This window comes from Bubalus kerabau, chromosome 17, assembly GCF_029407905.1.
Source record: "Bubalus kerabau isolate K-KA32 ecotype Philippines breed swamp buffalo chromosome 17, PCC_UOA_SB_1v2, whole genome shotgun sequence".
NCBI lineage: Eukaryota > Metazoa > Chordata > Mammalia > Artiodactyla > Bovidae > Bubalus > Bubalus kerabau.
In genome coordinates, this window is record NC_073640.1 from 5,057,578 (window position 1) to 5,079,957 (window position 22,380).

Genomic DNA, 22,380 nt, shown 5'->3' on the forward strand with positions numbered 1-22,380 from the left:
TTAATTTATGCTTTTTGGTATTTGATATCAATTTTGTACCTGTATTTTCTTTAGCAGAGACATTACTTTGGCGACAAAGGTCCATCTAGTCAAAGCTACAGTTTTTCCAGTGGTCATGTATGGATGTGAGAGTTGGACCATAGAAAAAGCTGAGCGGCGAAGAATTGATGCTTTTGAACTGTGATGTTGGAGACTCTTGAGAGTCCCTTGGACTGCAAGGAGATCCAACCAGTCAATCCAAAGGAAATCAGTCCTGAATGTCCATTGGAAGGACTGATGCTGAAGCTGAAACTCCAATACTTTGGCCACCTGATGTGAAGAACTAACTCATTTGAAAAGACCCTGATGCTAGGAAAGTTTGAAGGCAGGAGGAGAAGGGGTCGACAGAGGATGAGATGGTTGGATGGCATCGCTGACTCAATGGACATGAGTTTGAGTAAACTCCCGAAGTTGGTGATGGACAGGGAGGCCTGGCATGCTGCAGTCCATGGGGTCGAAAAGAGTTGGGCACGACTGAGTGACTGAACTGAACTGATATGATTTTGATAAAATAAAGTGGAACAGCCACACAGAGGACCATTAGGTAGATGTGAAAAGAAGGAGGAAGATGTCTGTGAACGGCTATGAAGTAATCTCTGGGATACATAGTTATATGAGAAAAAGAAGGTGCTAAAAAGTATTATAGAATGTGCTACATTTGTGTAAGAGCTAAGAAGAAATAAGAAAATATGCAAATGTATAGTTATTTTTGCAAAAAAGAAATATTGGACGGCTAAAGCACAAAGTACTGAGGTTGGTTACCTCCCAAAGTGGGAAACGGGGTGCAGGGTTGGGGCGTGGGGGGTATTGATATTTCTGGCTTGACTTTGTGTAGTTTTGACTTTTAGAATGATACAAACATGCTGCATACTCAAAACCATCAGGGTTGGGGGGAGCCTACATTGGAACACTACCAGAAATAACCTACTTGCATTTCAGATTAATAACAGCTTTACTGTAGAGGGAAAAAAGAACAAACCCAGGGACTTCTGACCATACCAAACCCTCCTTAAGGTTTTGACTCTACCTTCAGTCAAAGACGAAAGGAAATGGGACAAACATTGACTGTAATTAGCAAGTTTATTTTTCACAGGGGTATGAACATTTCTGCTTTCTGTGTATTGTAAGATTGAGCAAAGGTGTAAATATATTGAGGATACATCTACCACTTATAAAAAACAGGCTCTGAAATTTCAGTTCTCCAAAGTTAACAATCTTGTCATGTCAGCAAAGGCCATATTTATCTGATGATTTCAAAGGAATAAGAAAATACTTAAATTATCGTGACTCTTTCCTTTTAAAAAGACACCTGACTGATTCAAGCTTTTCTTCAGGAAAACTGATAGGACATTGCACTCTGAGGATTGTCATTGACTCAGGGGTCGTAGTGGTCACATCCAGTACGTTGACTGCAAACAGCAGGAATTCCCGGGGCTAAGCTGGGCAACAAGGAGCTTCTGGAAGGCCACTGGGGCCTGTGTGGAGTGGGAGGCGGCTGCAGCTGGAGGCAGAGTGGAGCCGGGTGGTGAGGACTCAGGCCCTCAGCTGGAAGCGGGGTGGGCTGGCCGGGACGCTGCTGCTCCTGAGATGAGAGGAGGGACCTCCGCCTTCTCTCCTGGCTCAAGCCCGTGTTCCAGGAGGCCAGACCGGCTGAGCGCAGGTCCCAGGCCTGCGGCTGCACTGAGGGCGGCCATCACCACGGTTAGTCCCCGCCAAGGACCGAGGAGAGAGGGCCTGGTTACCCAAAGTGGTGAAGGAGGGAGGGGTCGCAGTCCCTTTCCCCGCAGAGCTGCGAGCTGAGCCCGTCTGGGTGGTGGCAGTCCAGGACTCGCCGCGGGGCCGCCTGAGTCTGGCGGGCTCCCACTGAGCCCCCGCAGGTGGCCCGGTCTGTCTGAGTTTGGGCTGCTTCTCCTTCCAGGTTACACTAGGACGGGCTCCATCTTTCTGGCCCAAACTCAGGACCGGCTCATCTCCCTGAAGCGCATCAACTCGAGGCTGAAGTACGTATGAGGCTGAGCCCGTCGCGACTTCCTGCCAGCTGACCTCTGCGGAGGCCGGGGAAGGTCATTGTGCCCCTGTGTTCTGTGCCAGTGTCATAGGCATCCCCTGCGAGATCGTCTCCCCCAAGAAAGTGGCCGAGCTGCACCCTCTGCTCAACGTGCACGACCTGGTGGGGGCCATGCACGTCCCCGAGGACGCAGTGGTGTCCTCCGCCGACGTGGCGCTCGCCCTGGCCAGTGCCGCCTCCCAGAGCGGTGAGTGGGCGCGGGGTGAGGAAAGGGGTGGCCTCAGGAGAGCGGCTCAGCGGCGGCAGGGGCGCCAGCCAGCCTCTGCGTGGAACTCGGGCTCGCGACTCTGAGTTTTTGTCTCAGCGCAGTACCTGTCAGCACGGTTTCCCTCGGGGCCACGCGTTTCTTGTTAAGTATCCTAGGCACTGCCTTCGGTCCTGCTAAGAGCATTTTAGGTGTAAGGGCCTTTTTCCCTGCACAGGACTTGAGATGCTCCAAGGCTGGCACATGCCTTGGGGATTTAATGCGCAGCTGCGGTCGTGTCCCGCGGTTGGAGTGAAGGAGGGGAAGGCTAATCTGCAGTGGTGTCCGCTCTGGATGAACTGCTTCGTGGTGTGGGTCGATCAGGATTGAGGAGGCCCTGTGGCACTGTTTCTCTCCTGCCCCTTTTATGATCCCTGGATTTTTGTTTGGCTGCGCCATGCCCCTTGTGGGCCTTCAATTCCCAGCCAGGGATGGAACCCCGGCCCCGTGCAGTAGAAGCGTGGACCGGAACCACCGGACCGCCAGGGAAGTCCCATGACCCTGAAATTTCATTATGTACTTCAGTTGGTTTTTTCAGTTGGCCTGGTCTTTTCAGTCTTGGGAAAGGCCCATTTATACAGAAATGGGTCTCAGTTCAGATCTGTGACTGTGAGGTGGGAAACAGATGAGCCTCTGGGCTAGACAGCTGGTGTTTGACAAATGGAGTAAAATTCATCCTTTGTTCTCACTCAGACACTCCAAGGACAGAACTAGTGTCAAAAGATGAGCCCTGCTAAAGTAAAGAGATAAGGTCCCCTTCTTGAGGTCGAGAAAGACTTCCCTATCTGTACATGCACAGGAAGGCTTCTTGAGGGTCCGAAAGGGAGGGGTGCCACCCCATAATAAGGGTGGACCTGCACCACAGTCCTCTGTGGCGGGATCATCTTAGAAATAGCCGTGCTCACGTCTTGGGCAGGGTCCTAGGACCCGCTGTGTGAAGGAACAGATGCAAGTGCCACGCATCCAGGAGGCCCGTCCGCAGTCGTCTCGTGTGTATTTCTATCCTGCTTCTGACATAAACTATTTCTCTGTGTGCTCCCCATATATTGTGCTGTCTCTCTGATAGTAAACTTCATACTTGTTTTGCAGTTTTTGCCTCCTTGAAAATTTTTGCTTTCAAATGGGGTAAGAAGAAGGGAACTTTGCGTCTAGTCTCCAGCCCTTGGTGGACCAGCAAGGTTCAGTCCCTAGACAGGAAAATAAGGTCTTGCATCAGGACTACTGTCCCTCTGAAAAACAGCCAGACAAGTATTCTTCATGTCATGGTCAAAAGAGGTCAAGTCACGGGCGTGGAGACAGATAAAGGACAGATCCAGTGCCAGTATTTTGTCAACTGTGCTAGTCAGGTAGGTTAGTGACAAGACTGGGTCACTGACTTTCTTATTTAACTTTTGTCTCCAGGATTTTGGGGTACAGAGGTAAGGCTAGTTTTCTGATGGACTAAGCAGGCGTCCGGGGCACACTGTTTCTTCTGTGGCTGGGAAAACTCGGAATCCCCTCCTCCAAACAGGAAGCCTGCCCTTGCCCCTCATGTGGAAGCTGGGTGCCATCCCCCTCCTCCCCAGCCGAGGGGCAGCCCTGCTCAGGGAGGCCCGGAGAGTCAGTGCAGACAGCACTTGGTCCCTGCTCCAGGCTGTGTGGTGGCTCGTGTCATCCCGCTACCCAGCAGACGAACGTTGGGGTGCCCTGTGTCGGGAGCATGGGTTCTGTGTCAGGACCCTAAACCCTGCAGCTCTGAAGGCAGACTGTCCCTTGCCCCACCTCCACGGTCTTAGGGGCAGCCGGGAGTACTTGCCACCACGTGGAGGTCTTCGTGGTTGGTGTTTGGGGTTCGCAGGGCCTGTCTCCCCACGGGCTCCTCTTCCGAGCTGGTGGCTCTGTCTTCTCTGCTCAGAAAGCAGATTCCGTGGCTCACCCGGTACAGTGTTGCTCCCCTCCAAAAACAAGAGGAACTAAAGCTGGGAGTCGGCTTCCCACAGCCGATGTGGGAGCGGGAGCGCCCAGGACCCGCTCGAAATGACACTTGTCTCAAGAGGCTGCCCTTGCTCACGCGTCTTTCTGTTCCTCTCCACCCACCCATCCCTCTGTGCATCTGTAGTGGGCATACGAGCTGGGTCTGTGCAGCGAGGAGCCGGTTAGCATCCCATTACATGCCTGCAAACACTTCTACCTCCTGACTCGCCCCTGGGAGACCCTGCTGCCGAGCAGCTCGCCAAGTGAGGACTTGCGCTTTGTGTTCACTCTTGTCTCCTCGCCCCTGTTCCGTCCTCTGTCAAGAAGGCTTTCTGCTGAGGACAGACTGTGCCCAGAAGAGTCCTTTCACTTCTTTTCTGGAGCATGTTACAGGGTGGTGGACCCCGTTCTAACTTGATTTGAATGTCTCTTTATGAAAGGATGGCCAAAGTGGGCGTACCATTTGCTTCTTTGTTTGCAAGCTAACTGTAGTCCCAGACAGAGGTCTGAACTGTATATGTTTGGAATATAACCTCCCGTCAACCTTGATTCCAGCTCTGCTTCATCCAGTCCAGCATTTCACATGATGTACTCTGCATATAAGTTAAATAAACAGGGTGACAATATACAGCCTTGACGCACTCCTTTCCCACTTAGGAACCAGCCTGTTGTTCCATGTCCAGTTCTAACTGTTTCTTCTTGACCTGCATACAGATTTCTCAGGAAGCAGGTAAGGTGGTCTGGTATTCCCATCTCTTGAAAAAATTTCTACAGTTTGTTGTGATCCATGCAGGCATTGGTGTAGTCAATAAAGCAGATGTTTTTCTGGAACTCTCTTGCTTTTTTGATGATCCAGCGGATGTTTGCAATTTGATCTCTGGTTCCTCTGCTTTTTCTAAAATCAGCTTGAACATCTGGAAGTTCATGGTTCATGTATTGTTGAAGCCTGGCTTGGAGAATTTTGAGCATTAATTTGCTAGCGTGTGAGATGAGTGCAATTGTGCTGTGCAATAGTTCGAGCATTCTTTGGCATTGCCTTTCTTTAGGATTGAAATGAAAACTGACCTTTTCCAGTCCTGTGGCCACTGCTGTTTTCCAAATTTGCTGACATATGGAGTGCAGCACTTTCATAGCATCATCTTTTAGGATGTGAAATAGCTCAACTGGAATTCCATCACCTTCACTAGTTTTGTTTGTAGTGATGTTTCCTAAGGCCCACTTGACTTCGCATTCCAGGATGTCTGGCTCTAGATGCGTGATCACACCATTGTGGTTATTTGGGTCATGAAGATCTTTTTTGTATAGTTCTTCTGTGTATTCTTGCCACCTCTCAGAAAACGAAGATCATGGCATCTGGTCCCATCACTTCATGGGAAATAGATGGGGAAACAGTGGAAACAGTGTCAGACTTTATTATTGGGGGCTCCAAAATCACTGCACATGGTGACTGCAGCCATGAAATTAAAACACACTTACTCCTTGGAAGAAAGTTATGACCAACCTAGATAGCATATTCAAAAGCAGAGACATTACTTTGCCAACAAAGGTCCGTCTAGTCAAGGGTATGGTTTTTCCAGTGGTCATGTATGGATGTCAGTTGGACTGTGAAGAAAGCTGAGCGCCGAAGAATTGATGCTTTTGTACTGTGGTGTTGGAGAAACTCTTGAGAGTCCCTTGGACTGCAAGGAGATCCAACCAGTCCATTCTGAAGATCAGCCCTGGGATTTCTTTGGAAGGACTGCTGCTAAAGCTGAAACTCCAATACTTTGGCCACCTCATACAGAGTTGACTCCTTGGAAAAGACTCTGATGCTGGGAGGGATTGGGGGCAGGAGGAGAAGGGGACGACAGAGGATGAAATGGCTGAATGGCATCACCAACTCGATGGACATGAGTCTGAGTGAGCTCCAGGAGTTGGTGATGGACAGGGAGGCCTGGCGTGCTGCGATTCATGGGGTCGCAAAGAGTCGGACATGACTGAGCAACTGAACTGAACTGAACTGAACTGAGCTTCTTAATATCTTCTGCTTCTGTTAGGTCCATACCATTTCTGTCCTTGATTGTGCCCATCTTTGCATGAAATATTCCCTTTGTAACTCTAATTTTCTTGAAGAGATCTCTAGTCTTTCCAATTCTATTGTTTTCCTCTATTTCTTTGCATTTATCACTGAAGAAGGCTTTCTTATCTTTCCTTGCTGTTCTTTGGAACTCTGCATTCAAATGGGTATATCTTTCCTTTTCTCCTTTGCCTTTCACTTCTCTTCTTTTCACAACTCTTTGTAAGGCCTCCTCAGACAATCATTGTGCCTTTTTGCATTTGTTTTTCTTGTGGATGGTCTTGATCACTGCCTCCTGTACAATGTCACAAACCTCCATCCATAGTTCTTCAGGCACTCTGTCTATCAGATCTAATCCCTTGAATCTTCCACTGTATAATTGTAAGGAATTATGATTTGGGTCATACCTGAATGGTCTAGTGGTTTTCCCTAGTTTCTTCAATTTAAGTCTGAATTTGGCTATTAGGAGTTCATGATCTGAGCCACAGTCAGCTCCTTGTCTTGTTTTTGCTGACTGTATAGAGCTTCTCCATCTTTGGCTGCAAAGAATATAATCAACCTGATTTCGGTGTTGACCATTTGGTGATGTCCACGTGTAGGTAGAGTCTTCTCTTGTGTTGTTGAAAGAGGGTGTTTGCTATGACCAGTGCGTTCTCTTGGCAAAACTCTATTAGTCTTTGCCCTGCTTCATTCTGTACTCCAAGGCCAAATTTGCCTGTTACTCTAGGTGTTTCTTGACTTCCTACCCCCTATAATGAAAAGGACATCTTTTTTGGGTGTTAGTTCTAGAAGGTCTTGTAGGTCTTCATAGAACCGTTCAGCTTCAGCTTCTTCAGCATTACCAGTTGGGGCACAGACTTCGATTACCATGATATTGAATGGCTTGCCTTGGAAATGAACAGAGATTATTTTGTCGTTTTTGAGATTGCACCCAAGTTCTGCATTTTGGACTCCATTTCTTCTAAGGGATTCTTGTCCACAGTAGTAGATACAATGGTCATCTCAGTTAAATTCACCCATTCCAGTCCATCTTAGTTCACTGATACCTAAAATGTCGACATTCACTCTTGCCATCTCCTGTTTGACCATTTCCAATTTGCCTTGATTCATGGACCTGACATTCCAGGTTCCTATGCAATATTTCTCTTTACAGCATCAGACTTTACTTCTATCATCAGTCACATCCACAACTGGGTGTTGGTTTTGCTTTGGCTGTGTCTCTTCATTCTTTCTGGAGTTATTTCTCCACTGTTCTCCAGTAGCATATTGGCACCTACCGACCTGAGGAGTTAATCTTTCAGTTTCCTATCTTTATCCATTTTCATACTGTTCACAGGGTTCTCAAGGCAAGAATACTGAAGTGGTTTTGCATTCCCTTCTCCAATGGACCATGTTTTGTCAGAAGCTGTAATCAAGATTCCTGGGAGAAATATCAATAACCTCAGATATGCAGATGACACCATCCTTATGGGAGAAAGTGAAGAAGAACTAAAGAGCCTCTTGATGAAAGAGAAGAGTGAAAAAGTTGGCCTAAAACCCAACATTCAGGAAACTAAGATCATGGCATCTGGTCCCATCACTTCATGGTAAATAGATGGGGAAACGATGGAAACAGTGACAGACTTTATTTTTGGGGCTCTAAAATCAGTGCAGATGGTGATTGCAGCCATGAAATTAAAAGATGCTTGCTCCTTGGAAGAAAAGCTATGACCAACCTAGACAGCATATTAAAAAGCAGACATTACTTTGCCAACAAAGTTCTGTCTAGTCAAAGCTATGGTTTTTCCAGTAGTCATGTATGGTTGTGAATGTTGGACCATAAAGAAAGCTGAGTGCAGAAGAATTGATGCTTTTGAACTGTGGTGTTGGAGAAGACTCTTGAGAGTCCCCTGGACTGCAAGGAGATCCAAACAGTCCACCTTAAAGGAGATCAGTCCTGAGTGTTCACTGGAAGGACTGATGCTGAAGTTGAAACTCCAATACTCTGGCCACCTGATTCAAAGAGCTGACTCATTAGAAAAGACCCTGATGCTGGGAAAGATTGAAAAGGAGAAGGGGATGACAGAGGATGAGATGATTGGATGGCATCACCAACTTGATGGACATGAGTTGAATAATGGGAGCTGGTGATGGACAGGGAGGCCTGGTGTGCTGCAGTGCATGGGGTTGCAAAGGGCTGCACAACTCAGTGACAGCACCGAACTGACCTGGAGCATAACCCAGAGTTGACATAATGCTACCCATTGTGGAGATGTCACAGGTGAGCTCTAAACTCGGGCTGTTCAGTGACTCCCAGCACTGTAGGGAGGGTTCGATACCACTTGGAGGTCTTCATCCCTAGAGTGGGCTCTGCAGCCCCCTCTGTCAGGCTTTCCTGTGGCACAGTGGCAGTTATGTGGTTTTATTCTGAGAATGAGCCAAAGCTTCTAGGTAAGTGACTGAGTTAGCGGTAATCTGAAAATGTTTCCACAGTAAATCTGGGAGCGAGCATCCTCGCCCATGACTGAGAAAAGTATTTTTTCCCCATGCTGAACAGTAAATCCTTGTATTGTTTTTCTTTCAAGTCTGTTTTACACATAGTGGTATGTAACTGTTAATGCTGCACTCCTAATTTATTCCTCCCCCTCCCTCCCCATTGTCCCCTTTGGTAATCATATTTGTTTTCTATGTCTGTGAGTCTGTTTGTTTTATAGATAATTCATTTTATCATTTCTAATTCCACATATAAGTCATATATAGTATTTATTTGTCCCTATCTTACTTCACTTAGTATGATAATCTCTAGGTCCATCATGTTGTTGCAGATGGTATTATTTTATTCTCTTTTATGGCTGAGATATATTCCATTATGTATACATATACTATAAACTTTATCCATTCACCTGCCAATGGACATTTAGGTTGCTTCCACATCTTTGTTCTTGTAATTATTTCTGCTCTGAACATAGGGGTGCATATATCTTTTTGAATTACAATTTTTTTCAGATATATGGCCAGGAGTGGGATTGCTAGGTCATTGGGTACTCTTATTTTTAGTTTTATAAGGAACCTCCACACAGTTTTTTGTAGAGGCTGCAGCAGTTTACATTCACATCAGCTGTGTATGGGGGTCCCTTTCTCCACACTCTCTCCAGTATTTATTGTTTGTAGACTTTTTAATGAACACCATTCTGAATGGGTAAGATGGTATCTCACTGTAGTTTTGATTTGCATTTCTCTAATAATTAGCAGTGTTGAGCATTTTTTCATGGACATCTGTCTGTCTTCTTTGGAGAAATGTCTATTCAGTTATTCTGTATTTTTTCATTTTTTAAATTTATTTAAATTGGAGGCTAATTACAATATTGTAGTGGTTTTTGCCATACATTGACATGAATCAGCCATGGGTGCACACGTGTCCCCATCCTGAGCCCCCCTTCCACCTCCCTCCCCATACCATCCCTCTGGGTCATCCCAGTGCACCAGCCCTGAGCACCCTGTCTCATGCATCCAACCTGGACTGGTAATCGGTTTCACATATGATAATATATATGTTTCAATGCTATTCTCTCAAATCATCCCACCCTCGCCTTCTCCCAGAGTCCGAAAGACTTTTCTATACATCTGTGTCTCTTTTACTGTCTTGCATATAGGGTTATCGTTACCATCTTTCTAAATTCCATACATATGTGTTAGTATACTGTATTGGTGTTTTTCTTTCTGGCTTACTTCACTCTGTAGACTAGGCTCCAGTTTCATCCACCTCATTAGAACTGATTCAAATGTATTCTTTTTAATGGCTGAATAATATTCCATTGTGTAATGTACTACAGCCTTCTTATTCATTTGTCTGCTGATGGACATCTAGATTGCTTCCATGTCTTGGCTATTATAAATAGTGCTGTGATGAACATTGGGGTACACATGTCTCTTTCAATTCTGGTTTTCTCAGTGTGTATGCCCAGCAGTGGGATTGCTGGGTCGTATGGCAGTTCTATTTCCAGTTTTTTAAGGAATCTCCACACTGTTCTCCATAGTGGCTGTACTAGTTTGCATTCCCACCAACAGTGTAAGAGGGTTCCTTTTCTCCACACCCTCCCCAGCATTTATTGTAGAATTTTGGATAGCAGCCATTCTGACCAGCGTGAAATGGAACCTCATTGTGGTTTTGATTTACATTTCTCTGAAAATGAGTGATGTTGAGCATCTTTTCATGTGTTGTTAGTCATCTGTATGTATTCTTTGGAGAAATGTCTGTTTAGTTCTTTGGCCCATTTTTTGATTGGGTCATTTATTTTTCTGGAATTGAGCTGTAGGAGTTGCTTGTATATTTTTGAGATTAATTCTTTGTCAGTTGCTTCATTTGCTATTATTTTCTCCCATTCTGAAGGCTGTCTTTTCACCTTGTTTATAGTTTCCTTTGTTGTGCAAAAGCTTTTAAGTTTTATTAGGTCCCATTTGTTTATTTTTGCTTGTATTTCCATTACTCTGCAAGGTGGGTCATAGAGGATCCTGCTGTGATGTATGTTGGAGAGTGTTTTGCCTATGTTCTCCTCTAGGAGTTTTATAGTTTCTGGTCTTAAGTTTAGATCTTTAATCCATTTTGAGTTTATTTTTGTGTATGGTGTTAGAAAGTGTTCTAGTGTCATTCTTTTACAAGTGGTTGACCAGTTTTCCCAGCACCACTTGTCAAAGAGATTGTCTTTTCTGCATTGTATATTCTTATATCCTTTGTTAAAGATAAGGTGTCCATAGGTGCGTGGATTTATCTCTGGGGTTTCTATTTTGTTCCATTGATCTATATTTCTGTCTTTGTGCCAGTACCATACTGTCTTGATGACTGTAGCTTTGCAGTATAGCCTGAAGTCAGGCAGGTTGATTCCCCCAGTTCCATTCTTCTTTCTCAAGATTGCTTTGGCTATTCAAGGTTTTTTGTATTTCCATACAAATTGTGAAATTATTGGTTCTAGTTCTGTGAAAAATACCCTTGGTAGCTTGATAGGGATTGCATTGAATCTATAGATTGCTTTGGGTAGTATACTCATTTTCACTATATTGATTCTTCCAATCCATGATCATGATATATTTCTCCATCTATTTGCATCCTCTTTGATTTCCTTCATCAGTGTTTTATAGTTTTCTATATATAGATCTTTTGTTTCTTTAGGTAGATATATTCCTAAGTATTTTATTCTTTTCGTTGCAATAGTGAATGGAATCGTTTCCTTAATTTCTCTGTTTTCTCATTGTTTGTGTATAGGAATGCAAGGGATTTGTGTTAATTTTATATCCTGCAACTTTACTATATTCATTGATTAGCTCTAGAAATTTTCTGGTGGAATCTTTAGGGTATTCTATGTAGAGGATCATGTCATCTGCAAACAGTGAGAGTTTTACTTCTTCTTTTCCAATCTGGATTCCTTTTCTTTTTCTGCTCTGATTGCTGTGGCCAAAACTTCCAAAACTATGTTGAACAGTAGTGCTGAGAGTGGGCACCCTTGTCTTGTTCCTGACTTTAAGGGAAATGCTTTCAATTTTTCACCATTGAGGATAATGTTTGCTGTGGGTTTGTCATATATAGCTTTTATTATGTTGAAGTATGTTCCTTCTATTCCTGCTTTCTGGAAGGTTTTTATCATAAATGAATGTTGAATTTTGTCAAAGGCTTTCTCTGTATCTATTGAGATAATCATATGGTTTTTATCTTTCAATTTGTTAATGTGGCCCTTGGACTGCAAGGAGATCCAACCAGTCCATTCTGAAGGAGATCAGCCCTGGGATTTGTTTGGAAGGAATGATGCTAAAGATGAAACTCCAGTACTTTGGCCACCTCATGCAAAGAGTTGACTCACTGGAAAAGACTCTGATACTGGGAGGGATTGGGGGCAGGAGGAGAAGGGGACGACAGAGGATGAGATGGCTGGATGGCATCACTGACTTGATGGACCTGAGTCTGAGTGAACTCCGGGAGTTGGTGATGGACAGGGAGGCCTGGCGTGCTGAGATTCATGGGGTCGCAAAGAGTCGGACACGACTGAGCGACTGATCTGATCTGATGTTGATTGACTTGCAGATATTGAAGAATCCTTGAATCCCTGGGATAAAACCCACTTGGTCATGATATATGATCTTTTAAATATGTTGTTGGATTCTGTTTGCTAGAATTTTGTTAAGGATTTTTGCATCTATGTTCATCAGTGATATTGGCCTGTAGGTTTTTTTTTTTTTTTTTTTTTTTTTTTGGTGGCATCTTTGTCTGCTTTTGATATTAGGGTGATGGTGGCCTCATAGAATGAGTTTGGAAGTTTACCTTCCCCTGCAATTTTCTGGAAGACTTTGAGTAGGACAGGTGTTAGCTCTTCTCTAAATTTTTGGAGGAATTCAGCTGTGAAGCCATCTGGTCCAGGGCTTTTGTGCTGGAAGATTTCTGATTACAGTTTCAATTTCTGTGCTTGTGATGGGTCTGTTAAGATTTTCTATTTCTTCCTGGTTCAGTTTTGGAAAGTTGTACTTTTCTAAGGATTTGTCCATTTCTTCCAAGTTGTCCATTTTATTGGCATATAGTTGCTGATAGTAGTCTCTTATGATCCTTTGTATTTCTGTGTTGTCATGATTTCTCCATTTTCATTTCTAATTTTGTTGATTTGATTCTTCTCCCTTTGTTTCTTGATGAGTCTGGCTAATGCTTTGTCAACTTTATCTATCTTTTCAAAGAACCAGCTTTTAGTTTTGTTGATTTTTGCTATGGTCTCTTTTCTTTTGCATTTATTTCTGCCCTAATTTTTAAGATTTCTTTCCTTCTGCTAACCCTGGGGTTCTTCGTTTCTTTTAGTTGCTTTAGGTGTAGTTAGGTTATTTATTTGACTATTTTCTTTTTTCTTGAGGTAAGCCTGTATTGCTATGAACCTTCCCCTTAGCACTGGTTTTACAGTGTCCCATAGGTTTTGGGTTGTTGTGTTTTCATTTTCATTCATTTCTATGCATATTTTGATCTGTACCTTTTTTGATTAGGTGGTTGTTGTGCTATTTGTATATTTTGGAAATTAAGTCCTTGTCTGTCACATTGTTTGCAGGTATTTTCTCCCAGCATGTAGGTTATGTTTTCATTTTGGTTTTGGTTTCCTTCGCTGTGCAGAAGCTTATAAGCTTGATTAGGTCCCATTTGCTTTTATTTCATCTTGGGAGACTGAAGAAGATACTGTTATGGTTTATATTAGAGAATGTTTTGCCTATGTTCTCTTTTAGTTTTATGGTATCATTTTATTTTCATATATGGCACGAGGGATGGAAAAGTATTTGAAAGCTGATGAATGCTTGTGTTCTTTGGATGTTGTTTTAACAAAGTCAATAGTGTTTTTGTTTTGCCTTTTCTGTCCATTTAGACAGCTGGCTTGCCTCTCAACTCTGTTTTTTCCCTTCTGCTCCTACTCCCTTGTCATTTCTCTTCCTTTGCTGCCGTGGATGCAGATGGAAGAATTTCTATTCGGAACTGACATGGTGGCATCCTGTCTGGGGGCTTTGAGAAGAACTGGAAACCAATTTTCACTAAAGTTAAGAACCAGTTGGAGATTCAGAATCTATAGAAAGCCTGGGATCACTTTGGCATGTGAATTAAGATTATAACCAGAATGCCTCATATTTGTTAAGATGTTAATTTCAACGCATATTTGTTAAGATGTTAATTTCAACGCATTTTCAGGAATAGTTCCTTATTTGATCTTTGTAACAATGTAAGGGCAGATGGTGACTGCAGCCACGAAATTAAGATGCTTACTCCTTGGAAGGAAAGTTATGACCAACCTACATAGCATATTCAAAAGCAGAGACATTACTTTGTCAACAAAGGTCCATCTAGTCAAGGCTATGGTTTTTCCAGTGGTCATGTATGGATGTGAGAGTTGGACTGTGAAGAGAGCCGAGTGCCTAAGAATTGATGCTTTTGAACTGTGGTGTTGGAGAAGAATCTTGAGAGTCCCTTGGACTGCAAGGAGATCCAACCAGTCCATTGTGAAGATCAGCCTGGGATTTCTTTGGAAGGAATGATGCTAAAGCTGACACTCCAGTACTTTGGCCACTTCATGCAGATTTGACTCATTGGAAAAGACTCTGATGCTGGGAGGGATTAGGGGCAGGAGGAGAAGGGGACGAGAGAGGATGAGATGGCTGGATGGCATCACTGACTCGATGGACGTGAGTCTGAGTGAACTCCGGGAGTTGGTGATTGACAGGGAGGCCTGGCGTGCTGCGATTCATGGGGTCGCAAAGAGTTGGACACGACTGAGTGACTGAACTGAACTGAACTGAAGGGCAGTGTACAGTTTGCCTCTTGGAACGTTGCAGTCACTGTTTAGCAGATTCAAGGAACTAATATCTTGTTAAGGAACTTTTGGCTTATTATTTTAAATCAGTGCTGGTATTTTACGCTAAGGGGAAGCATTTTTGTAGAACTTCATGTAAGACTGAAGACATTTTTAAAAAGCAGAACTGTTTTATTAATATGGTCTTTTACTCAAATTTAAAATAATTTTATTTATTGAATTGTTATCATGGTCACATCATTTTAAATTCAAAATATATGAAAGGGTTTATAAATGAAGAGATTCTCCCTGTCTATGGTGGACTTAACTTTGGGGAAATTTCTAACTTTTAAAAGTGGAGAGAATAGTATAAAGAACCCATGTCCCTGCCAGCCAGCTTCAGTCTGGCTTCATCTTGATCCCTGTCTCACTGGATCTTTCCCAGGTGATGGACTAACCTTAAAACAAGCTGAGGATCCGTCTTTCGCAGCTGTTAGAACATAGGAAAACACTGCCTTTTATTGCGTATCTCTTTGGAGGCCTTTTAATTCAGAGCTTTTGTCCTACCATTGATGCCTGTAAGAGTTTATTTGGGGGCCACACCTAGTATCTGCTCTTCCATAGCACCTTTCCTTTCTACAGAGTATCTTTTTTTCTCTGTCTTTATGACAAGAACTTTGTAGGGATGTCCCATAATTCCACCAAGGCTTCTGCTTCTGATAGATGGCCCGGTTGGCTCTTCTCAGAAAACCTCCCCAAGACACTTTGGGAAAGGAGCGGAAGGCGAGGCGTGTAGGGGAAGGCAGTTTTGAGGCCCCTCAAGCTGAGGACTGGTTTTGGGTCTGTTGTGTCGCTCAGAGCCCTTGCTGAGTTCCCTGCTGCGCCAGATGCCACAGCTGGAGACGCTGGAGATCATGAAGTTGGTGAACTGCCCTAAGACCTTCACCCCAGACATGCGATGCATCATGGGCGAGTCTCCCTCAGTGCAGACTGCTTTGTCCTGGTGGGAATGAACCCTGTAGTCCTTTCGTTTGGTGGAAGAGCTGGAGAGTAAGTCCTTCCCACTCAGACTTGGCTTGCTGGGCTTCCTCCTTTCTTCTAGTTCACATGGTCTGTGATGTACTTAGTCCAGCACATTCGTAGTAAGTGGACAACATGTGTCTGTAGAGAGCTGTCCCCTTAAAGGTACTTGCCCCTTGTTCCAGGCACATCACTGTACAGAATGTGTTTGGAACCCCTCTTTTGGAGTTAGCCTTGGATTTAGACAGGCATCTTCTTTACCTGTTTCCAAATTCTCTGGTATGCTCTGGTAACAGGTACAAATGATTTTATGTGCAATGTTGATCCTTAGTGATGGTAAATACACATACCTGGTTACCACAGATGCAGAACATTTCTCAAGGACACATAGCAAGGTAGAGAAAATGTCTGTTTATTCATTTACAAACTTAGTAACATGAAAAGAAAACCTTAATTGAAATCTGGCTTGATAGAAACACAGTGCACAAAGTTAATGCCGCATTCACGGGGGCAGAAACGCTCAGTCACCCTGGATGCCTGTCATCCCCAGGGTGCGGGAGAAAGATCCCGTTTACTAAAGGGCCTCGCACAGCTGCAGGACCACATGCTGACAGGGGTGGGAAAGGGCTGAGCTGAACTGCACATTTACAAACGCAAAGAATGAGTTGTAGCCATTACACTAGTTACCGTGGCGTTTTCATACATCCCAGGGGTTGACCAGAGAGTAGTATTAGCTGTGCTGCTGGAAAACCCTTCACTGGAATGAGCTGTGGAAGCTTTCGACCCCACCACACCTGCCTGCTGAAGGTCCTTCTGTTTCTGCCCGCCGTGTGACGCTCTGGAGTGTAAGGCACTAGAACATGGCTGGGTGGAGGAGGGCCCCAAGCCCCAGTTCCTGGTGTGCAAAGGGAATCCTGGCATCAATCTGTTGAAACAGGTGCTAAAAGTATCCCCTTCATGACTTATAATTTCTGTCTTTGAGAGACAGAAAAATGAGAAGGGAGGAAGTCTGCAAAGGATAAAAACAGGTGTATCTAAATATCATGAGAAAAATGGCCCATGAAGAAATGTGTTAATTCTCCAAGGGTTTTGCTCAGAGAAGAATCATATTATATAAGGAACAACTCTGGTGTTTAATGGACAAAGAGAAGGCAAAGACATACAAAAATACTCCGTCCTCTTAAAAAATAGTGTATCTGTAGTGGTGAGGGGCTGCAGATGCCAGCCCCAGAGTGACGATGAAGGAGCCTTACAGCTAACTCAGCACCATAACGTGGAGGGCAGAGTGGCAGGGGCGTGGGGCACGTGCTCACAGGGGAGCCCTAGTCTCCTCAGGACTCACTGCCCGGCCTGGTCATTGCCGTGTACTTCACCTGCCGTCTCTCTCTCCCACTCCGCTGTGCTTGAGGCCACGTGCCTGCACATGACGTGCAGGAGGAAGAGTCCTTGCTCAGGAGGAACTTCCTCTGTATGATGTTGAGAAAATGCTGCTCATATCAAGGTTTGTGAGGGATGAGTGTGGATGGATGTGCAGAAAGAAAGGAAATAGTAGGTTATACTTGAGTATTCAACACTGTTGACCAGATCTCTATCTTGGATACTAAAGACGATCCTTGCTGACTACACTGGCCAAGAGGCAACAAAGAGACACAAAAAGAACCTTGTAGTTAATGCCTGAAAGCCAGCTGATATAGTGGTTTTAGAGGCGGAAATCAAGGGAGGGGGGGTCATCTCTTCAGTAACACGAAATCACTTTTCAGAAGCACCTGTCACTCCAGCCACACATGTGGTGGTGGGGGACAGGATTAACATCTCCAATGCATGCAAAGGCAGGGGAAAGAAGCAAGCTGAAGAGTTATTCTTCACGTTTCGCTACTTTCTTGGAAGCAACAGCCCAGGAAAGAAGAGATGCAGCTAAAACTCTTGGTCTGTACAAGGAGGTCGAGTCCAAGGACTGCATGCCTCCTGAGGAGAATTGAGCGGAAGTGACTTGGTGCTGCTCTGGTAGAAATGGGAACTCTGGGGCCAAGGTGAGACTGGGGTTAATCGCTGGGCTAAATGGCATAGCGTGCATTTAGGGGGTACAGGGACTCCCCAGAAGAGCACCTGAATGTAGTGGGAACTGTTTGGTTCTGTCTCCTGGAGCATGTCCTGCCCACGCAGTGCTGTGTGACCACAACACAAGCTAAGGGACATCAAACGGGCTACCCAGGCAGGTAGGTTTCTTGTCCCTTTTTTTGTGTGTGAAAACCTTCTCAATTAGAGCTTTCATCACAGACAAGAAATCTTCAACATCAATCACATAACCATGGGACTTACATGTGGTACAAGTAACTAGGGGCTTATCTCAAGGGAGAAGACCCCTGGTAGACTTGCAGCCTGGATTCTCCATCTGTTTGAAGCCAACACACTTTGTATTTCTAGGTTCAAAACGATTCAACTGAATATGCTGAGAAGATTGTGGACCACCTCTCGCAAGACAAATCATTTCAGAGAAGAAAGTTCATCCATCTAAAACAAAGAGTCCAGCCACCCCTTCAACAAACCCTCGAGTCTCCAGGAAAAAAGAGATGAGTTGTCACGGGTCCAGTCCCCAAGGAAGTGATACAGAAATGAGGATGTTTTGATTGTCAACCATGCCTGAGGCAGGAAAGAGTCACTCTCTTCAGTTTAGGACCAAACAGAGAAACCTACCAGATTCATATTGCCTATTTCAATGAAACAAAGGAGACTTCCAGGGCGAATGTAAAGTGCCAGAAGGTAAATATGTAAAGTTTCAGGGCACTCACAAAACAAGTGCTGCCCCCAGAATCTTAACATCTTGTACTTTACACATAAATCTAAAATCTAGAGTTTCCTTTGGATTCAGTCCCAAATAAATTTTCATTTATAAAGACAACTTTGCAGTGGTGCCGAGCATGGGATACCTTTAGTTCTACATCAGTCTCCATCTTCCTGGGTCAATCAGCCGGGCAACACCTGCGTTGGCGAGGGCTCATGTCCTGCTCCCTCAAGTTTCATGACTGCTGTTCTGTGCTCTCCAGCTGGGCAGCACCCCTCCTCTCTGCCTGGAAGCAGCATCTCTCAACTCGTTAAATACACACTTACATCAAAATACCAAACCCCCAACAGATTTCTAATCACATACTCCCTCATTAATCAGTGAAGACCTTGTAAGAAGGTGGACACTGAAGTCAGTGATCAAGTGGGTAAACAGAAATCCCAGAGAAATGCCAGAGTAGGCAGAGATCTGAGAAGTTTAAGCTTCTCTAGTAACATGAAAGGATCATCTTGACTATACTTACAGACCTGTCAGGACTAATGCAGCCAAGACACCAAAGGCTACGGTTCAAGTCTCTAGCAGCAATTTGTCTGCAAGGGGAAATGACATGTGGGGATGGATATCACAGTCTGGGAGATCTTTAGCAAACATAGGCAATGCTTAAAGCGAGCAGGGCCTTCTCACCCCAGTCGCTTTCTATTCCAGAAGATGTGGAGAGATGGCTGGAAAGAGAAGATGGAAGCAGACCTCGGGCTCAGGGAACACACTCTCCCCACACTGGGATCAGAGGGCACCTCCATGTGGCTCTCTCTCTTCTCTGTGGGAGAAGCCAGACCCGGGGTCCCAGTTGCTCCCGCCCACTCAACATGGCCCCAGGCTCACTCCCTCAACCAGGGTGCCCAGCCTGTCTCCCTTGCCCTGCTCTAAAGGGGGAGAAGGTCTGCTGAGCCAGCAGCTCCTGTGGCAGGGACATGGGAGGCTGACCTGAAAGTTACGTGAGCTTGGAGAAGAGGATCATCAAGGTGGGGTGACTGAACTGTGAGCAGCTGAAAGAAAAGCAGCACTGTTTCTAGAAGACTCAGCATTGCTGAGCTGTACTATGAGGTCAGACTCTGTCAGCTGGGAAAAGCAACCCAGAAGGCAAACTGGCCTTTCTCTTCAAACAGTGTGGCTTACTTGTCTACTCAGCCAAACAAACCAACCAAAACCCCCTCACTGTAGAGGTTAGCAAGAGATGAAGAAACTTACAGGCAGGTGGCGCTTGCCCAACAGTCTGATAACTGGGTCGGTGGGGAGGCCCAGGAGGGTTAACTGTTTATCTCTGCTAACCCCCAGGTATTGCCCTCACGATGCCTCTCTCATCAGCGAGGTAGGTGGTCATCCTCCTGACAGAGGGCTCAGGGAGCCAACCCGCAGCACAAAGGAACGGGAGGACGACCTGCCCGGCTGAAAGGCACAAGCTGTTCCACGACGGCAACCCACAGAATTCATAGGTTCTTCCAAGGAAACAGCTCCACGGAGATGGACACTTAGCCTGCAGCCTGCCTTGCTTCAAGACACAGCACATGAAGTCAGGCTGTTAGCACAACCCACCTCACAAGGAGTCTGCTCCTACCCTCTGCCACCACGGGAACCTGAGAGGTGGAGTAGCGGCGACCAGCCCAGAGTATCAGGAGATGGGAGACGCAGGGAGAGGAGGAGATGGAGGGAGAGAGGAGGGAGCAAAGGGAGAGTTAAAAGCGGAAAAAGTCTACCAGGAGAGAAGAGATGGGAGGCCAAGCTTAACTCAAGAAGACGGAGGGGTCAGGAGGAGGAGAAACGCCCCTATGATGGTGAGAAGGAGGGGTGGCAGCGAGGCCTCCGGCCTCACTTCCCGTGCAAGTCACTTAGCTCCACGTCCTCCTTCCGGCGCTTGTGGGTGAGGAGAGAGGGGACTGGGTAGAGCTTGGCCTTGGCCTGGAACCGGTGTCCTGCAATGTCAATCTCATATTCTCCCCGGTTGATGAAATCCGCTGTCACCACCTGCTCCTCCCCTGTGTCCTCGGAGAAGTTGTGCACGAAGCCGAGACACACATGGCGCTCCAGAGTGTAGCCGTAGGCGCTGCTGGTGGTCTTGCCCACGTACCGCCCGTTCCGGTAAATGGGCTCCCCCCACCACGGCCAGAGGTCCAGGTCTGTGTCGTGGTCATCCAGGATGAACATGGTGAGGCGCTTGTACACCCCATTCTGCCTCTGCTGCAGCAGCGCGTCGCGCCCGATGAAATCCACGCCCTAGGAAAGAGAAGCGGTGCTCAGACTGTCAGGCCCCGGAGTCACGGCGGAGGACCTCCCCTTCCTCCCTCCCCCCTGCACGCTCTGGAGAATGAGGGCTTCCCACTGTGCGGAAACCTGTGTTCCCAACACGAGACACCTTCAGAGGATCCTTGTAACAGCACAGGTACACATCGTGTTTTCTAAACACATTTCAATCTCGAGACCACACAGAAAAAAAACAGGCAGAAAAATCTACACTTAAAAGTGCTTGTTGGAACTGTTTTAGAAAAGCAATGTTTTATATAATCTCAACAAAAAGTCCATTTATATATTGTATGCATATATATTTATGCATATGTACAAAAAAGCAGAATAAAAAATTTTTTAATTTCATTTTATATTGGAATATAGCCAATTAATATATTGGGATATTATATTCCAATTATCTGGAATATTATTAACTCCAATATAATATTACAATTAATTGGGATATATTAATTGATTAGCCAATTAATTGGAATATAGCCAATTGCAGTCCCTTGGACTACAAAGAGCTCAAACCAGTCCATCCTAAAGGAAATCAGTCCTGAATATTCATTGGAAGGACTGATGCTGAACCTCCAATACTTTGGCCACCTGATGCGAAGAGCTGACTCACTGGAAAAGACCCTGATGTTGGGAAAGACTGAAGGCAGGAGGAGAAGGGGACGACAGAGGATGAGATGGTTGGATGGCATCACCGACTCGATGGACATGAGTTTGAGCAAACTCTGGGAGTTGGTGACGGACAGGGAGGCCTGGTGTGCTATAGTCCATGGGGTCGCAAAGAGTCAGACATGACTGAGCAACTGAAGTGAACTGGACTGATAGCCAGATAACAATGTTGTGATAGTTTCAGGTGAACAGTGAAGGGACTCAGCCATATATATATATCCATATACAGATCCATATATGTGTCTATCCATATATATGTATCCATATACAGATCCATATATGTGTCTATCCCCTACCCACCGCCCCAGGCTGCCACTTAAAACTGAGCAGAGTTCCTTAGGCTATACAGTAAGTCCTTGTTGGTTATCTATTTTAAATATAGCTGTGTGTTCATATCCATCCCAAACTCCCCAACTATCCCTTCCCCTCATTCTTCCCTAAAATAAACTTAACAGTGATTGTGTCTGAAAAAAAAAAATGAGTGATTTTAAATTTGTTTTTCCCTATTTTCCAAACTGAATATTCTTTAATTTTATATCAGAGAAAAATACTTATCTAATCACTCAAAAAGAGCAGCAGAGGTCTACTATGTTGTTTGGTAGAGAATGACTGTTAAGAGATTTTGTTAAGTGAAAAAAGTCAGGTGCAATATACCAAGTGTGTAGGGTCCAAGCACCGCAATTAAGAAAGCAGTGAAGGGAGACTCCTCTGCGTGCTCTGCACGGATGCTCTACAGGGAGACAGGGCACTGGTGCTTCTGGTCAAGCTGGCAGGAGGGCTGGGGGGCTCCGAGCGGGGAAAGAGAATTTTATCCTCTTAAATGGTGATTTAAAAAGAGCATTTTCAAAATAAAATAAAATAAAAAAATAAAAAGAGCATTTTCATATATTAATTTTGAAAAGAAAAAAATCAGGAAGTTGAATGTAATGTGACTCATTTGTACATGTTTGTGGCAGGTTAATGACTCGCCATAAC

The 22,380-nt window shown here is 45.0% G+C and overlaps 1 protein-coding gene and 1 long non-coding RNA gene across 4 annotated transcripts in view; one reads left to right on the plus strand and one right to left on the minus strand.

Annotated features, from left to right (window-relative positions):
• The first annotated feature begins 1,164 nt into the window (after nt 1-1,164).
• Nucleotides 1,165-18,202, plus strand: LOC129630814 (uncharacterized). The gene is made up of 4 exons (XR_008703761.1): nt 1,165-1,740; nt 1,958-2,039; nt 2,131-2,294; nt 18,081-18,202. It is a non-coding gene; the product is annotated as an uncharacterized LOC129630814 (long non-coding RNA).
• The window catches only part of PDPR (pyruvate dehydrogenase phosphatase regulatory subunit), a 46,305-nt gene continuing 39,977 nt past the window's right edge, over nt 16,053-22,380 (minus strand). For all 3 annotated transcript variants that reach the window (XM_055551315.1, XM_055551314.1, XM_055551316.1), the window contains exon 18: nt 16,053-20,709. In XM_055551315.1, the coding sequence (XP_055407290.1) occupies nt 20,305-20,709 (405 nt within the window). In that variant the 3' untranslated portion in view covers nt 16,053-20,304. The remainder of the gene's footprint in view (nt 20,710-22,380) is intronic.